The sequence below is a fragment of the Anopheles stephensi genome, chromosome 3, assembly GCF_013141755.1.
Source record: "Anopheles stephensi strain Indian chromosome 3, UCI_ANSTEP_V1.0, whole genome shotgun sequence".
Lineage (NCBI taxonomy): Eukaryota > Metazoa > Arthropoda > Insecta > Diptera > Culicidae > Anopheles > Anopheles stephensi.
The window spans coordinates 69,001,954-69,018,355 of NC_050203.1; the positions used below are offsets into that span (position 1 = coordinate 69,001,954).

Sequence of the window (16,402 nt, forward strand, 5' to 3'; positions counted from 1 at the left end):
AAGTTCTCTGGGTTACTATGGTTTCTCCATTATTCTTCTACATATACGGGATCAAACAAAGTCTATGGCTCAGAGGCATATGCTCTATGCAGTCCCAGCTTCGTTCGTAGCAGCAGGTATTTTAAATACAAAATTTAGACAAAATTATTAGTTGCTCAAGATAGTAAAACCAAAATCCATAACACAATCAAGGACTTGTTTTCATTCGTATGGAACGGCCTGACCGTATTGCTGCACAATCAAGGACTTATTAAAAGAAAGTAAAGGAGGTCATCTAATGTACTTCTAAATCCCGAACGCAATTCATCAGCTTCATCCTTGTTAATGAGGTTGAAAGAATCCCTAAATAAAATCTTGATATATTAGTGATCTACAGTGTGAAAATATTTTAGGCGCTTCCTTGAAGATCACACTCACAGTATCTTGCCTAGGGACACATAAGAACAGAGAACACACCTCAAGAGATCGTGGACAAAAAACATTTGTCCATCTAGTTTCATATAATCCCTACTCGTGCCTAATGATGTGTCATTAATAATATTGTCTAGTTGAACAAAGCTGGATTACTCCAAGTTTTGAGCAAGATACATTCAGAAAATTAATGCTCATAGCAAGGTTACCTAACTTACTACTGATCCGGCTAAATGTCTTCTTCGCAAACCCATCCTTAAAGTTACAAGCTCTGCCGCTCTAACGTACAGTATCGCGGGCCAGTCACAACAAATTCTGGCCGCTTTTCGTGTTCTTCCGAACTCTACGGCGTATGTGTGTGTGTGTGTGTGTGTGTGTCTAAAAGACACACATGCCAAAACACGTGCAAACCAAAATATTGGTACCTAAGCCTGTCACTGCTTTGACTAAATTATGTTTGACTAAGTGGTCTCCATCATCATCATCATCACCAACGTTCACTTGCAGCGCACATCATCGACAAGGTTCCACTCATCGCCGGGTTCGGTTCGGCAGCCTCTGAGGGGCCGGCACCGAAAAGCGTTTGTTTTGTAAATAATCTCTATTTTGTTTAGTAAACTTTTTTGGCATGTTTACTAAGTTGAATTGGATGTAGTACTTGGGGTATGTCACCAAGTCATCGCCTGGTGGATGCTTTGGTTCGACCACACCTAACTGAACTCGTGTTTAGTTTTCTTAAGATAAGGATAATCCTTTTCGAAAGTGTTATGTACTTCTTGATCCCAGATTAAATTTACCAGCTGTTGTTTGACCTACATTTACAGTAGGAAGAAAAAAAAAACAAATAAAGCAAAAATTAAAACCCCTTAATCACTTTCACCTTTTGCGCTACTATTCTTATCCACAACCTAACAACCTTTTTCGCTTGCTTACAAAACATTCTCGTAATCCGGCTTGTTTACTACACCGATTGAAAAGTTGAACAAAAATATGTAATTATTATTATTTTGTTTCTTTCACAGCTCATTTGAGCGTAGTCGGACCGGGATTTGTACGGCGCGCGATTGTGCTGTGTTACTACCTTTGTTTGTGTGTATGTGCTGTAAATGTCTACATATTTTGAAAAACATAAAATCCGCACAAGCCAAACCAATTCCAAATCCAAACTTCGACCGACACCACAGCCGCCGCGGCACTCCCCGGAGAGACGTTACTTCCCGAGGAGATTCTGCTGCTGGTGGTTGGTTGGTTGGTTGGGGACGGTTGGCTCCCTGACAAATGTTTGTAAAATATTTCAGCTTTATTTTTTGTTTACTACTATGCTGTGGCCCACCAGCATCACTTGGGCGGTAGTGTGGTTAGTGTTTGTTTAACGGCTTCTGTTTTTTTTTGTGTGTGTCGTGTTTTCTTTATTTGGAAGATTATTTGCTTTTGTCAACTCTCCCGTCTTTACCGTTGGGTAAGGTTATGGCTGGACCGATCGATCGGCACAACAGACTGCATAAGGAATGCTCTGCTCCGGAAGCACAGATCGAAGCCCGAATCGAATTGGTGGCAGAGTTTTAGCTAGTAAAAAAAGAATCTGGAAAGTTTAAGTGTTTAAATTTAAAATACAAAAATTGAATACAAAATAACGAAACTTCCCTAATAATGAAAATTTTAGAGATCTATTGGTTAATCTCAATTGTACTCTCAGTAGTACCTTTCTCTTAATTATCTGTATGTGTAGAGAAGAGATCAACACTATCACACCATTTAAATTCAGATCTCAGAGTAAGGTTGTCCGGTTTCATACTTATGACATGTCATCGAGACTATCGATATTTTATGAAGTTCCTGTATTTCATGCTGTTACACAGCTCTTTTGCTCTTTTTGGCAGCATCGATTAGAGTCTACTCAACAGAAGTGTATGAAGCTGCTTAAAGAAAGAAAGATCTACATTCTCTTTACTTCCACCATTTACAACGATCGATGGAAACTCCGATTAATAGTTTTATAGTTCACAATATTCATAGTTTGATTCATTGTATCACTTGAAAAATACTGCTAGCGACTTTACGTCCTAGCATTTAACTTAAAAGGAACAATTATAAACTGACTACATTTCTCGCCAGATGCAAAATTATAGAAACTGATCGTGAATAGTTAGCATGGAAACATCATTTACGCCTGATGATCTTCATGGTCTGATCTGAAAAAAAAAAACAAACAGTGGTGGAGTAGACGGCCACTAAGGGCATCGTAGTACTATCGAAAATCATACAAGGGGTAAGCTTGGCTCAAGCTTGGTTCGTCATCTGAAAGTCCTCAACTTTGAAAAGAGCCTAAAAGTTTTCAAATACAACCACAAGAAATAAATGCATTTTTTTCAACTAAACAAAAGATATATTGTCGTATTAAACTCGTTTATACTCTTTTAAAGTATCCTTAAGGAAAACTCTAAAACAACAGAAAAAAAAAGAATCTATCCCGTGTAATTCCAGTCGTACAACCGTCAAACAGCTAGACATTTCAAATCTGCTCGATTTACTGCACGAACACTGACAGCTGCTCGAACGGTCAGCTGGGAACTGTGGGGCGTTTTGCCGTGCTGTCACGCAAACGTCAGCAAAGGAAAAATAAAACATATTGCCGGCGTGAAAACGTGAGCTCGTTCGTTTGCTATCGTTTTGTGGAAATATTAGCTTAAAAATAGTGTTAAACTCGAATTGGTGAATACGAGCGCACCTTCAACCCGTGGGTGACCATTGTTCCAAACGGATGGTGGTGCATTCCATTCGTAAATGTCCACTCACCTTTGCCTCAACTTCCTCAGTAGATTAGTGCCTAGAGGCAGCAGATCCGGAGCAGTCCGACGACACGTTTACTCCCTTATCCCTCCCGCTGGTGATAGCACCCGATTTGCCACCTTCGGTTCATCCGTACACAAATTTGTGACAAATCCTCAGTCAAATCCCGGCGAGAGAAAGCTTCAATCTGAACCTCGGCGTCTGTACTCGGCAACAGCCAGCCAGACCGACTCATCCAGAAAGCCGTTCAATTGGGGTTCGAATAAAAAGCATCGTGACGTGAAGCTTCGCCTACAGCTGTTGGAAACCATGACTGACCCGAAGATTGAGGAACAGTTAGCGCCGTTGCGCGAAGCAGTTAAGGAGCAGGTCAGTTGTTTTTTACATGCAAATCGTATGATGCAATGTGCCGTCTTCCCTTAAAACGCTTCCTTTTATCGCATTCCGTAGGGAGACTTGGTGCGCAAGCTTAAAAGTGAAGGTGCTCCGGAAATCGACGTGAAGAAAGCGGTCAATGAACTTAAGGCACGCAAGAAGGTGCTTGAAGATCGCGAACTAAGCCTCGCACCTCAGGTGGCCAGCTTCGATCGGGCCCGCATGGAAGATTTGCTCAAGCGACGATTCTTCTATGATCAGAGTTTTGCCATCTACGGTGGCATCACCGGTCAGTACGATTTCGGCCCGATGGGCTGTGCGCTGAAGTCGAACATGATCAACACTTGGCGCCAGTTTTTCGTGCTCGAAGAACAGATGCTCGAGGTGGACTGTTCGATCCTTACGCCCGAGCCGGTTCTGAAAGCGTCCGGCCACGTGGACCGGTTTGCCGATCTTATGACAAAGGACGTGAAAAACGGAGAATGCTTCCGGTTGGATCATTTGATTAAGAATCATCTGGAAAAGCTGGCAGCGGCTAAGGATGCCACGGCGGAGCTGAAGGACGAATGTGCCGATATCGTCATCAAGCTGGACGGTATGACGAAGGACGAAATGGCAGCAATTTTGCGAAAGTTTAACATGAAATCACCCATCACTGGGAATGATCTTACGGAACCGATTGAGTTCAATCTTATGTTCGGCACGCAGATCGGACCAACCGGTTTGGTGAAAGGTTTCCTGCGTCCCGAAACTGCGCAGGGCATTTTTGTGAACTTCAAGCGTCTGCTGGAGTTCAATCAAGGCCGGTTACCGTTTGCTGCCGCACAAATCGGTAACAGCTTCCGGAATGAAATTTCACCCCGATCCGGGTTGATTCGTGTGCGCGAGTTTACGATGTGCGAAATCGAACACTTCTGCGATCCGCAGGCCAAAAACCATCCCAAGTTCGAGAATGTGGCGGACACGGTAATGACGCTTTACTCGGCATGCAATCAGATGGATGGCAAGAGTGCCCAGCAGGTCCGCATTGGTGATGCGGTTGCGAGCGGATTGGTAGCGAACGAAACGCTCGGCTACTTTATGGCGCGCATCCAGATGTTCCTGCACCGGATTGGAATCTTGCCGGACCGGCTACGGTTCCGCCAGCATATGGGCAACGAGATGGCACATTATGCGTGCGATTGCTGGGATGCGGAGTGTCTTACGAGCTACGGCTGGATCGAGTGTGTCGGATGTGCCGACCGGTCCGCGTACGATTTGACCCAGCACACGAACGCAACCGGTGTAAAGTTGGTGGCGGAGAAGAAGCTTCCCGCACCGAAAACCATCGAGGTGACGGAGGTGGTACCGAACAAGGCCGCCATCGGAAAGGCATTCAAAAAGGACGCCAAAGCTATTACGGATGCGCTGGCAAAGCTTTCCCTCGGAGAGGTTGAAAGTATTGGCAAGAGCCTAGGCGAGAAGGGAGAACATACGCTGCCGGTCAATGGAACGGACGTGAAACTGACCAACGATCTGATCGCGGTTAAAACTACCTCCAAAACGGTGCACGTGGAGGAGATTACTCCCAGCGTGATCGAGCCTTCGTTTGGCATTGGGCGCATTATGTACTCGCTGCTGGAGCACAGCTTCCGGATGCGTGAAGGGGACGAGCAGCGCAGTTACTTCTCGTTGCCACCGGTAGTGGCTCCGCTTAAATGTTCGGTGCTTCCGTTAAGCAACAATGCCGAATTTGCACCGTTCGTCAAGAAGATTTGTAAGTATTCTGGTGGCAGGCTTAGCCGAGGAGAGAGATTATTTAATGAATCGAAATGATTCCCGCCTTCCAGCTACGGCCCTCACATCCGTGGACGTGTCGCACAAGGTGGACGATTCTAGCGGTTCGATCGGTCGTCGGTATGCGCGCACGGACGAGATTGCAATTCCGTACGGTATTACGATCGACTTCGATACGCTCAAGGAACCGCACACGGTCACACTGCGAGAGCGAGATTCAATGAAGCAAGTCCGCATTGGGGTATGTATCTCTATGCTTAGCTGCCTAGTTTAAAAGAACCTCTGTAACTAATTGTCTCCCCATTTTCCTTCGTTTCCAGTTGGATGAGGTAGCGAACACGATTCGTGATCTGGCAACCGGACGCACCAGTTGGGCCGAGGTGGAACAAAAGTATCCGCGTTTTGAGCAGCAGGAAGCGTCTGCCAAGTAAAGCTTAACGCATTTATTGAGCGCGCATTTAGTAACACGAAAATGACACACTTAAAGCTTGCTAAGAGTTTTGCCTTTCTCATCCAGTGGGTGATTATGGAATATTTAATTTAAAAGATCACACTTTTTACTATAAGCCAAGGTTTCTGTTTCGTGCATGCAGTAATTACACAAATTACACTCAAAATAAAGTTTTTCTTTGGAAATATGATGCAGTTCAATTAATTTTAAATATTTATGTGTTATGCTAGATATAATAAAACTATCGAAATTAACGCTACTCTAAATGTAATGAAGATTGTAATTTGTGTAAGAACGCACAAAGCAAATAAAAAAGTGTTTCCCATACCGGGAATCGAACCCGGGCCTTCCGGGTGAGAGCCGGATATCCTAACCACTAGACAATATGGGACTGATGAGAGAGAGAGATTTCATTCGTTATTTAAACTAAGTCTACTGTTGCTAATATAGCGCCTTCATAAAACTCTAGCTTAAATTTCATCATTTTAGTAAAATTTAATGACTTTCCTCTCTGTTGTAAAAGGTACAAGCATTACTGTGAGCTGACTAAATAAGCGTTTGGAGTAAAATATCTTTTTCAGTCATTTAAATATATTTGTGCGCTCAGTTTAAATGTAAAAATATTTCAAAAATACACCATTACAGCCTTTCAGACTTTCACCGTTAACCACAAAATGGAAAAAAATCATGTTAAAAACACAATTAAATTGCGTTCGTCGATCCTTAACATTACTGCCGGACAACACGGACCTCGATCGTTCATTTCAGCTCCCTGATTACTTGGTCCGCCACGATCGATTTCTGCACATCGGTAACACCGCCATAGATTTCAGTAATGCGAGCATCCCGATAGTACCGCTCGGCCGGAAGATTCTTCACGTATCCCATACCGCCCAAAATTTGCTGACATCCGTGTGCCGCGTATGTTGCCGTTTCGCCCGCCACCCATTTCGCCATCGAGCATGCCTTCGTGGCCCGCAGTCCACGGTCTAGCTCGCCGGCAGCTTTACGCACCAGCAGCCGAGCCATTTCGATCTTCGTTGCCATTTCGGCAATTCTCGTACGAACGGCGGGTAGATCGATCAGAGTGCCTCCGAAGGCCGTACGCTGCTTGGCGTACTCTATGGCCGTTTCCAGCGCGGCTTGACTTATGCCAAGGGCCTGTGAGGCGATTCCTATCCGTGCACGGTCGAGTTGCTCCATAGCGATACGCATCCCACCACCAACGGTTCCAAGCACGTTTGCTGCCGGGACACGCACGCTTTCCAGTATTAAATCACAGGTTGAAGTGCCACGGATGCCCAGCTTTTCTTCCGGACGGCCTCGATGTAGTCCGGCCAGATTGCCCCCATCAAAGTCGACCAGAAATGCAGTAATGCCTTTATACTTTAGGGCCGGATCCACGGTGGCGAAAACAATGCCGGCCACCGCTTCAATGCCCGATGTTACCCACGCCTTCGTTCCGTTTAGTATCCAACTGCCATCGGTATCCTGCACAGCTCTGGTCGACATTGCGGCCACATCGGAACCCGCATCAGCCTCACTGAGCGCGAAAGCGCCGATTGTTTGATTTTCATATTTGTTGAAAAATCGTTCCTGCTGCTCATCCGTACCCAGCCGATGCAACAGGTTGGCGTACAGGCAGTTGTGAATGGACACTATGCTCCCGGTGCTACCGCATCCTCGCGAAAGTTCTTCAACTACGAGCGATAGCGAGAGCATATCCAGACCAGAGCCGCCATACTTGGGCGACACGGTAACCCGCATCAATCCTAACTCCGCCAGCTTGGCAATAGCTGCAGCGGGAAAGCTACCTTCGCGATCAATGGCGCTTGCAGCAGGTTTCAGTTCTCGTTCGCTAAATTGACGACATAGTTGCTGAACTTCTTGGTGGTCTTTGGACAGTTCACCTACACTGAACGATCGCATCAGCGAGGAACGTGAGTTCATGGCTACAAGAATAACAAAAAAAATCTTGCTTATCTTAACACAGCAAAGCGATAGCCAGATAAAAACTTACCAGTGGAAAGTTTGCGGAACATAATTGGACCCGAATTGCGGAGGGAGTATTAAGCGACTGAACTATGCTAGAAACAGCGGAAGTAAAATCGGTCCAGCGCTACCTTAACCGATGACGCGTTGTGCATATTTGATTAAAATGTAAATCATTTTCCTTTCAACAGCACCGCAAGTATTTCTGGCACTCGGTGGTGGCGTAGTTGGGATTGTTTACGTAAATACGTGTGTGCTGGCGATTCTGAGCTTCTAAAGCATTTCTTCATGTAGATTCTTCGGCAAATACAGTTCTCACTTATAGGAGCTGCACTTTGTACACTTTTCGAAATGGAACAGAAAATGTTTGAACGCTAAAATATTATTAACATTCGGCTGGTCGTGTTTTGAACTCAAACCAAAGCAACCAACACGCGACTGTGTCAAAAGAAAGTTAAGAACCAGCGAAGGGAACCGAGAGGAACCTGACAGAACGGTTGTTGACAAATTTGTTGCCTGTCCAACGGAAACCCCTTTTCGTTGGAAAGAAATGAACATGGGGAAGAGTTTATAACAAATTTAAGCTCGATTATGATAATATCGGCCACTGAAATGGAGGAGCATTTTACTGACCGAATCGAAGACCAAACAAACTGTACTGAACGGACTCGCTATACAGCATGGGCTAAGCCCATAAATTGCGATGCTGAGCACTGGTGCTTCGGCTTTCGGCTACACCATTCCGTCATACAATTCTTCAGTTATACAATCTTCATGATTTAGTATAACTACGAGGAAATATTAACACGTACCTGCAAAATCAGTATATAATTTTAATAACTCATGCAAATTCCACAGGCAGGTATTTCCCCTTTGTTTACGTACCATCTTCAAGCCGAGGCGTTATTAAATCAGGTGAGCTGCTAGCGAACGATTCACAGAACGTTAATTAGCACCAAAAACTAGCTTCACGCATAAAAATCCATTCACAAACCAACCTAACTCAAGAATGCACCACTTTTGCCTATTCTCGGTATTTTATTTACAAATTTAAACATGACAGCTCTCAACGAAGCACCGTTTTGACAGCTGTCATCTGAAGCTTTTTTTTACCAACACGCTCCTGTCACTCGATCTCGCACATGTGCTTCGTTTACGACGAAAGTGTGTACGAAACGGTCGCGTTTTCTCGATTATTCTATGTAAAATAGTGTTCTGATCGTAAATACTGTACCATGGTTAAGAAAAACAAGCTAAAGGCTCCAACGGTAGTTAACAAGAACGTGAAAAATGGACATGGTAAGCAGGAGGAGCACATTGACGCGGGAGCGCCTTCGCCAACCGCGACGCGTAGTTGGTTGTGCTGAATCTGTTTTACTATTTTGCAGCTTCAGTAGAAGACTTGGATGATAACTATGTGGCCGAAGAAACTGCACCCAAAGGCAAGCACGCGTTGAAGAAAAAGAAAAATGCTGTCCAACAGGAGAAGGCGGACAGCGAGGAAGTTGGTCGTGGTAAGAGCAGCACCCGGAACCGTGACACGTGTGTTTGTGTACAGATGTAATGTATTCGACTTGATTTCCAGGTGTAAAACGACCGAAAGATGAGTCGGAAAGTGAGGGCGAGGGTTCGGATAATGACGAGCAGGAAGAGCAAGAGGAGGAGGAAGCGAGCGATAATAACACCCAACCGGAGAACGGAACAGAAACAGCCGAACCGCAAATCGCCAACAGTGCGTACGAGATTCTGCTAGGCAATCAAGAGTTCAAATCGCTCGTCGGTAAAGTGTCGGACAACACGATAAAGGCCATCGGCGATATGGGCTTCACCAAGATGACGGAAATTCAGGCCAAATCTATCCCGCCGCTGCTGGAGGGTAGAGATTTGGTCGGATCGGCCAAAACTGGAAGTGGTAAAACGTTGGCCTTTCTGATTCCCGCGGTAGAGTTGATTCATAAGCTTCGGTTTAAACCCCGCAACGGGGCGGGCGTTATAATCATTTCGCCGACGCGTGAACTGGCCATGCAAATCTTCGGTGTGCTGAAGGAACTGATGGCGTACCACTGCCAGACGTACGGTCTGCTGATGGGAGGAGCGAGCCGTCACACGGAAAATGAAAAGCTGGAAAAGGGTATCAACATTATCGTGGCAACACCAGGCCGTTTGTTGGATCACCTTAAGACGACACCGAACTTCCTGTTCAAAAATCTGCAGTGCTTGATCATCGATGAGTGTGATCGCATTCTGGAGATTGGATTCGAGGAGGACCTGAAACAGATCATTAGCATTTTGCCCAGTAAGTGTAGTGGTAGTAATTCAAAAAGTTCAATTTAATAATTCAACTCCTTTGCTTGCAGAAAAACGGCAAACGGTTCTATTCTCGGCTACACAATCATCCCGCATGGATGAGCTGGGAAAGCTGGCCCTGAAGGCGGAACCGATTTACGTCGGGGTGGATGATAACAAGAAGGAGGCCACCGTTACGGGGCTGGAGCAAGGCTACATTGTGTGTCCGTCGGAGCGGCGTCTGCTCGTGCTGTTTACCTTCTTGAAGAAAAACCGCAAGAAGAAGGTGATGGTGTTCTTTTCATCCTGTCTGTCGGTAAAGTTCCATCACGAACTGTTCAACTATATCGATCTGCCGGTGATGTCGATTCATGTAAGTTTGTTTGTGTATGCAAATTAAGGCGAATATTAATACTAATCACTAACTTATCTCCATGCAGGGCAAACAAAAGCAAGCGAAACGTACCTCGGTTTTCTTCCAGTTCTGTAACGCAGAAACGGGCATTCTGCTCTGCACGGACGTCGCCGCACGTGGGCTCGATATTCCGGCCGTCGATTGGATCGTACAGTACGATCCACCGAACGATACGAAGGAATACATTCACCGTGTGGGTCGTACGGCTCGAGGGGAGGACCTTTGCGGCCATGCGCTGCTGATGCTCCGCCCGGAGGAACTTGGCTTCCTGAAGTATCTGAAGCAGGCGAAGGTGCCGCTGAACGAGTTTGAATTTTCTTGGAGCAAAATAGCGGACATTCAGCTGCAGCTGGAGAATCTGCTGGCGAAGAACTATTTTCTTAATCAGTCCGGCAAGCTAGCCTTCAAGACGTACGTGCGCGCGTACGAAGGGCACCACATGAAGGACGTGTTCAACGTCGGCAACCTGGACCTGGTGCAGGTGGCCAAAAACTTTGGCTTCACTCAACCACCGTACGTCGATTTTGGCAAGAGCTTCAAGATACACAACTCCGAACGGAGACCGGGCAGCCGTGGGTTGGGACATTTCAAAACGCTCAACAAGGAGAAGAAGGATAAGCTGAACATTAAGCACATTACCGACAGGAAGCAGTTGAAGAAGGTTAAGTACGAATGAGCGAAAGTAGCGTCAAATAAAGGATTATTTTTATTGATCGGTTCCCACCCAACAGGGGAACAAAACTATAATACTCAATTTTGTCGATTTCCCTCTTGCGAGAGAGCGAAATGCGTGGTGAACGAACGTAAACATCACAGATCGTTGAAAGCAAAAGGAACGAAACTTAAGCGTTGTGACTAGGGTAACGATACGATTTGCTTGCTTAGTGTAACGTCGTGTAGGACCGTTGCAGTTCTGCGGGACCTGCCGTCGAATTCGCACCACCACCTGGAGGATTGTTGTTTATACTGCTGTTTGAATTTCGCGCTTGCGACATCATGTGCTCCACCCGATTGGTCGTTTCTCGCACCACCCCGGATATGTCGGTTAGGTCGGGCAAATCCAGCGTAATGTGTGCCGAAAGCCGCTTGTACACGGAGCTGTTCGTGTCTTTCTTGGGTCGTCTGGATTCTACGTACTTTAGCTGCTGCTTGAGAAATATTGCATTTTTCAGTAGTTCTTGCACGTTTTTCAACGACGTATCGGCTGCCTCGATATCTTTCACGGCGCTGCAAGCGAACAAAAGAATATTCTTTGTTTATGTTACTCATTAACACGTCAGTTTCGTTACCATTACAGACCTAATTGCATACTCCATATCGTAACACTTGCCCTGCAGATCCTGCTGTAACTGAACCACCTCCGCACGGCGGTCTACTATGAGCGGAATTACCTTGCGGACGTGTTCCTGGATGCGGTAGAACGCAAGGCTTGGCTCGTTGGCAATGATGTGCATATTCTCGGATATTTTTTCAGTCGCTGCGGAAGAGTGAAACCAAATCTCCGATGAGATATCACCACACAATTAGGGAAGCCAAAAGGTTTCCTTACTTTTCTTCACTTTGGCCTGCAGTTCAGGATCGTTAACGGTGGACACTTTTTGATTCATTGTAAAGCAGGGTAAATTACACCAAAAGTTTACAGTGAACAGAAAACAGTCTGTTTTGGGTGTAATTGACAGCAGCGAGAACGTTGCAATGCAATTGTAAATAAACAAATGACAGTGGGAAGCCAGCGGTCATGTAAAAACTGTTTTAAAAATGAATATTTTTTATAAAATGTAATTCAAGAAACAAAATTGATTTTGTAATTCCAGAAACAAACATAACAATAAAGTGTATTACCTTTCTTTCTAGGTTATTAAAATTGTTTTAAAAATTACGAACAGTTAAGAAACGTATATTAAACACCAGCAGTATCTTTGCGGTGTTCTTCATACAAAAACTTCAATAAAAATGTTTTTCGAATGCGTACGGCATTTTACACCCCCCAATAGCTCCAATATAAATGCCTGCCGACTTCGTTGTATGCTGCTGCTGATTTGAGCCTTATACCTTAAGAACTGCCTTTCCAGTGTTATCACCGCGCAGCATTTTGATGAAAGCATCCGGTGCCTGCTCGAAGCCCTCGTACACAGTCTCCAGTGGCACCAGCTTCTCCTGCTTAATCCACTCGTGCATCTGGCCAATACCCTCCATCCACCTGTCCAGCCATCGAAACACAACGAACCCTTCCTGCCGCAGCTGTTTCGAGACATAGTCTCGTTGCGGATCCGTCACCGGGATCGGATTGCCATTGTAGCTAGACACAGTCCCGCACACGGAAATCCGCCCGTAAAGGTTCATCCGTTCGCGCACCAGCTCCGTCAGCTCGCCGCCTACGTTGTCAAAGTAGCAATCGACTCCTTTGGGCGTTGCCTTTAGCAACTGTTCCCGGAGCGATCCGGCCCGATAGTTGATGGTGGCATCAAAGCCGAGCTTTTCGAGTGTACGGATTTTTTCCTCCGATCCCGCAATACCGACCACATAGCAGCCCTTTGCCTTGGCGATTTGTCCTACCAAATGACCGACTGCTCCGGCCGCAGCACTCACTACCACCGTTTCACCCGGTTTCGGTTTACAAATTTCCAGAAAACCGAAATACGCTGTATTTCCGGATAAACCGAGCGCACCGAGCCCAATCGCGCAGGAATAGCCTTTCACTTCCGGTACGATGTAGGGCCGTTGATCTTTGCGCTTAGCTGGATTGAGGATGGCATGCGTAACCCAGCCTAGGCGTGCGCATACGTGGGCACCGACCGGAAAGCTTTCGTTCTTCGATTCGATCACCTTTGCGACGGCCATACCGATCACTGGACTACCGACCGCAAGGATTCCCATCGCCATGTATCCACGAAGCCCTGCATCGAGACTGAAGTACACGGTTTCGACGAGAAAATCTAAAATGGGAATCAGATGTTGATGAAATGTTAACAGAACCAGAATTCACAACCAAGTAATACCTCCATCCTCTAGTGCAGGTAGCTCTTCTTGTTCGATGGAGAAATCCGTCGGTTTTGGTTCACCGTCCGGGCGCTTCACGTACATCCATTTCCTTGCCAGTACCATTTTTGAGAACAACTAGACTAGTGGAGAATCGTACTTTGCTCTTCGCTTATCAAACAGCGAATGATATCAAATCAGGAATACCTATTTCACAACAGCCCAATGCACAGCATGAGATATTACATCGCGAGGTATTTAATTAGATAAGAATAATTTTACCACAGATCGGACACGGAGTGGAGTATAAACACTAACAAAATCTGCCGGTCTGTACTTTTATTTTCCTCCATCTTCAGATAACTTTTATTTTGTTTTTATTCTGCCATCCCGCCATGTATACACCTTGTGCTTCAACACTGTACATTCCTACCCCTTGCTGTCAAAATACGGAACTGTCACCCGGTGACAATTGTGCCGCTTGGCCTTCCGTAAAAAAATACCCCAAAAGAAAAACGAACGCGACTTTTCTCTGGCCCGTTGCTTGCGTTAAATAATTGCTCTATTTATGTGCATTTGCGTGCGAGAAATTCGGTAAAAGTGCACACACCGGCTTACTCCTTTGCGTATCTGTTGAGGTTGTACCCGTTAGGCGAGCGAACCACATCCAACCATGTCGGACATTGACGACGATTTCATGTGCGACGACGATGATGATGATTACGGATTGGTAAGCAAAATACAGCAAAACATAAATAGTAGGGGTTATGGAGGAACCGGCAGCAACATGTTAGCATTACTATCTAGCAACCACCGACCACCGACGAACGATATAGAAAAGCCCGATACCTCATCTCCCGTAGATGGAACGCTGTTAGAAAAATGGAATGCATTCCTTTCGTTTTTCGCAGGAATACTCCGAAGACAGCAACTCGGAACCGGACGTAGATTTGGAAAATCAATACTACAACAGTAAGGCACTGAAGGAGGAAGCACCGCAGGATGCGCTGAAATCCTTCCAGAAGGTGCTGGACCTGGAGAATGGCGAGAAAGGCGAGTGGGGCTTCAAGGCACTGAAACAGATGATAAAGCTAAACTTTAAGCTGCAAAACTATCAGGAAATGATGTCCCGCTACAAGCAACTGCTAACCTACATCAAGAGTGCGGTAACGCGGAACCATTCGGAGAAATCGATCAATTCGATTCTGGATTACATTTCTACGTCCAAAAATGTGAGTAGATACTAGGTTGCTTTGCGATGCCTTGGCTGTTTATTAAACCTTGTCTCCGTTGCAGATGGAACTGTTGCAAAATTTCTACGAAACCACACTGGAAGCGCTGAAGGATGCGAAGAACGATCGGCTATGGTTCAAAACAAACACCAAACTAGGCAAGCTGTACTTCGACCGGAACGATTTCGGCAAGCTGCAGAAAATCCTCAAACAGCTGCACCAATCCTGCCAAACCGATGACGGCGAGGACGATCTGAAGAAGGGTACGCAGCTGCTCGAAATTTACGCGCTCGAGATCCAAATGTACACCGTGCAGAAGAACAACAAAAAGCTAAAAGCGCTGTACGAACAATCGCTCCACATTAAGTCGGCCATTCCGCATCCACTGATTATGGGTGTGATTCGCGAATGCGGTGGCAAGATGCATCTGCGGGAAGGCGAATTTGAGAAGGCTCATACGGACTTTTTCGAAGCGTTCAAAAACTACGACGAATCGGGCTCGTCTCGCCGGACGACCTGTCTGAAGTATCTGGTGCTGGCCAACATGCTCATGAAGTCCGGCATCAATCCGTTCGACTCGCAGGAAGCGAAACCGTACAAGAACGATCCGGAGATTTTGGCCATGACGAATCTGGTGATGGCGTACCAGAACAATGACATTATGGAGTTTGAGGCGATCCTGCGCAACAACCGCAACAACATTATGGCGGATCAGTTCATCCGGGAGCACATCGAGGATTTGCTGCGCAACATACGGACGCAGGTGCTGATCAAGCTGATCCGGCCGTATACGAAGATAACGATACCGTTCATATCGAGCGAGCTGAACATTGAGCCGGCCGAGGTGGAAAGCTTGCTTGTGTCCTGCATACTAGATAAGTGAGTAGGCCCTTACCTAATGGCCCGCGAAAGGTCGATGGCCATGGTATTAATGATGTTTTGTCTCTTTTATTTTTTTCCAGCACTATTCAGGGTCGTATCGATCAAGTCAATCAGGTGCTGGAATTGAACAAAGAAGCTCGTTGCGGCGAACGGGACATTGCGATCGAGAAGCTGGCCACGCAGATAAACTCCGTACAGGCGGCCATTATCAACAAGATGGCCTGAAATCAGGATTACTGAAGTGTTGCGGATGATGGAGCGATGATAGCTGTAAAACAAAAAGACACGTACTGTGAGCGGTGGTAACAGCTGCCACATCGGTTACCACTGGATCTGCTGGCCTGCAGCAGCAGCGCATTACAGCACACAGGATGGAAATAATCTCGTTGTCTTTTGTTTCGATACGTGTGATCCCGGTCCTCTTTAACGATACGTGGCTTTTGAATGATATTCATTGCTGTGCTCGAATATCATGGCTGGGGCCGAAAAAAGGAGGTGGGGGGGGGGGCAGCAGGCGAGCAATTAATGGCACAATATACACACACGCGCGCGCGGCAGAGAACAATTACGCCTACAGGTAATATCGAGCCTCCTTATACAAGCGTTTGATGAGGAGAATGTGAAGGAGGAACAATAATTGAGGAATAAACCCATGCTGGATGCTGATTGTTATAAGTTTGCTGTCGAAAGGTGTTACGGTCTGCGTGGTTTGCAATAGAAGTCCTCGATATCACTCACACAAATCATCAGAATCTGTGTCACAAATAATCTAAAATAACTTCATAGGACTTGATTGAACGGTGCCTTTCGCAT

General features: G+C 45.9%; 6 protein-coding genes and 1 non-coding gene across 8 annotated transcripts; 3 read left to right on the forward strand and 4 right to left on the reverse strand.

The window, feature by feature from the left end:
- Positions 1–3,004: 3,004 nt before the first annotated feature.
- Positions 3,005–5,993, forward strand: LOC118512477 (glycine--tRNA ligase). Of its 2 annotated transcripts, XM_036056967.1 has the most exons (5): positions 3,005–3,152; positions 3,231–3,570; positions 3,652–5,332; positions 5,406–5,593; positions 5,673–5,993. In XM_036056967.1, the coding sequence occupies exons 2-5, from the start codon at positions 3,511–3,513 to the stop codon at positions 5,781–5,783; spliced, it is 2,040 nt and encodes a 679-aa protein (XP_035912860.1). In that variant the 5' UTR covers positions 3,005–3,152; positions 3,231–3,510; the 3' UTR covers positions 5,784–5,993. The 2 variants fall into 2 exon arrangements, with proteins under 2 accessions (XP_035912860.1, XP_035912859.1); XM_036056966.1 differs by having other exon boundaries at positions 3,016–3,570.
- Positions 5,994–6,122: 129 nt separating this feature from the next.
- Positions 6,123–6,194, reverse strand: Trnae-cuc. The gene has a single exon. It is a non-coding gene; the product is annotated as a tRNA-Glu (tRNA).
- Positions 6,195–6,354: 160 nt separating this feature from the next.
- Positions 6,355–8,267, reverse strand: LOC118512481 (short-chain specific acyl-CoA dehydrogenase, mitochondrial-like). Its single transcript, XM_036056976.1, has 2 exons — positions 7,824–8,267; positions 6,355–7,755 (listed from the first exon to the last, which is right to left on the reverse strand). The coding sequence occupies exons 1-2, from the start codon at positions 7,843–7,845 to the stop codon at positions 6,563–6,565; spliced, it is 1,215 nt and encodes a 404-aa protein (XP_035912869.1). The 5' UTR covers positions 7,846–8,267; the 3' UTR covers positions 6,355–6,562.
- Positions 8,268–8,903: 636 nt separating this feature from the next.
- Positions 8,904–11,243, forward strand: LOC118512478 (probable ATP-dependent RNA helicase pitchoune). Its single transcript, XM_036056968.1, has 5 exons — positions 8,904–9,094; positions 9,184–9,309; positions 9,381–10,091; positions 10,153–10,454; positions 10,522–11,243. Exons 1-5 carry the CDS (start codon positions 9,031–9,033, stop codon positions 11,170–11,172), a joined length of 1,854 nt encoding a protein of 617 aa, XP_035912861.1. The 5' UTR covers positions 8,904–9,030; the 3' UTR covers positions 11,173–11,243.
- LOC118512483 (BLOC-1-related complex subunit 8 homolog) lies at positions 11,180–12,272 on the reverse strand. Its single transcript, XM_036056978.1, has 3 exons — positions 12,046–12,272; positions 11,796–11,973; positions 11,180–11,723 (listed from the first exon to the last, which is right to left on the reverse strand). The coding sequence occupies exons 1-3, from the start codon at positions 12,101–12,103 to the stop codon at positions 11,378–11,380; spliced, it is 582 nt and encodes a 193-aa protein (XP_035912871.1). The 5' UTR covers positions 12,104–12,272; the 3' UTR covers positions 11,180–11,377.
- A 100-nt stretch (positions 12,273–12,372) lies between these two features.
- On the reverse strand, positions 12,373–13,870 carry LOC118512482 (prostaglandin reductase 1-like). Its single transcript, XM_036056977.1, has 3 exons — positions 13,758–13,870; positions 13,496–13,682; positions 12,373–13,432 (listed from the first exon to the last, which is right to left on the reverse strand). Exons 2-3 carry the CDS (start codon positions 13,599–13,601, stop codon positions 12,543–12,545), a joined length of 996 nt encoding a protein of 331 aa, XP_035912870.1. The 5' UTR covers positions 13,602–13,682; positions 13,758–13,870; the 3' UTR covers positions 12,373–12,542.
- A 43-nt stretch (positions 13,871–13,913) lies between these two features.
- On the forward strand, positions 13,914–16,264 carry LOC118512480 (COP9 signalosome complex subunit 2). The gene is made up of 4 exons (XM_036056975.1): positions 13,914–14,205; positions 14,387–14,707; positions 14,772–15,586; positions 15,670–16,264. Exons 1-4 carry the CDS (start codon positions 14,149–14,151, stop codon positions 15,812–15,814), a joined length of 1,338 nt encoding a protein of 445 aa, XP_035912868.1. The 5' UTR covers positions 13,914–14,148; the 3' UTR covers positions 15,815–16,264.
- Positions 16,265–16,402: the final 138 nt, after the last annotated feature.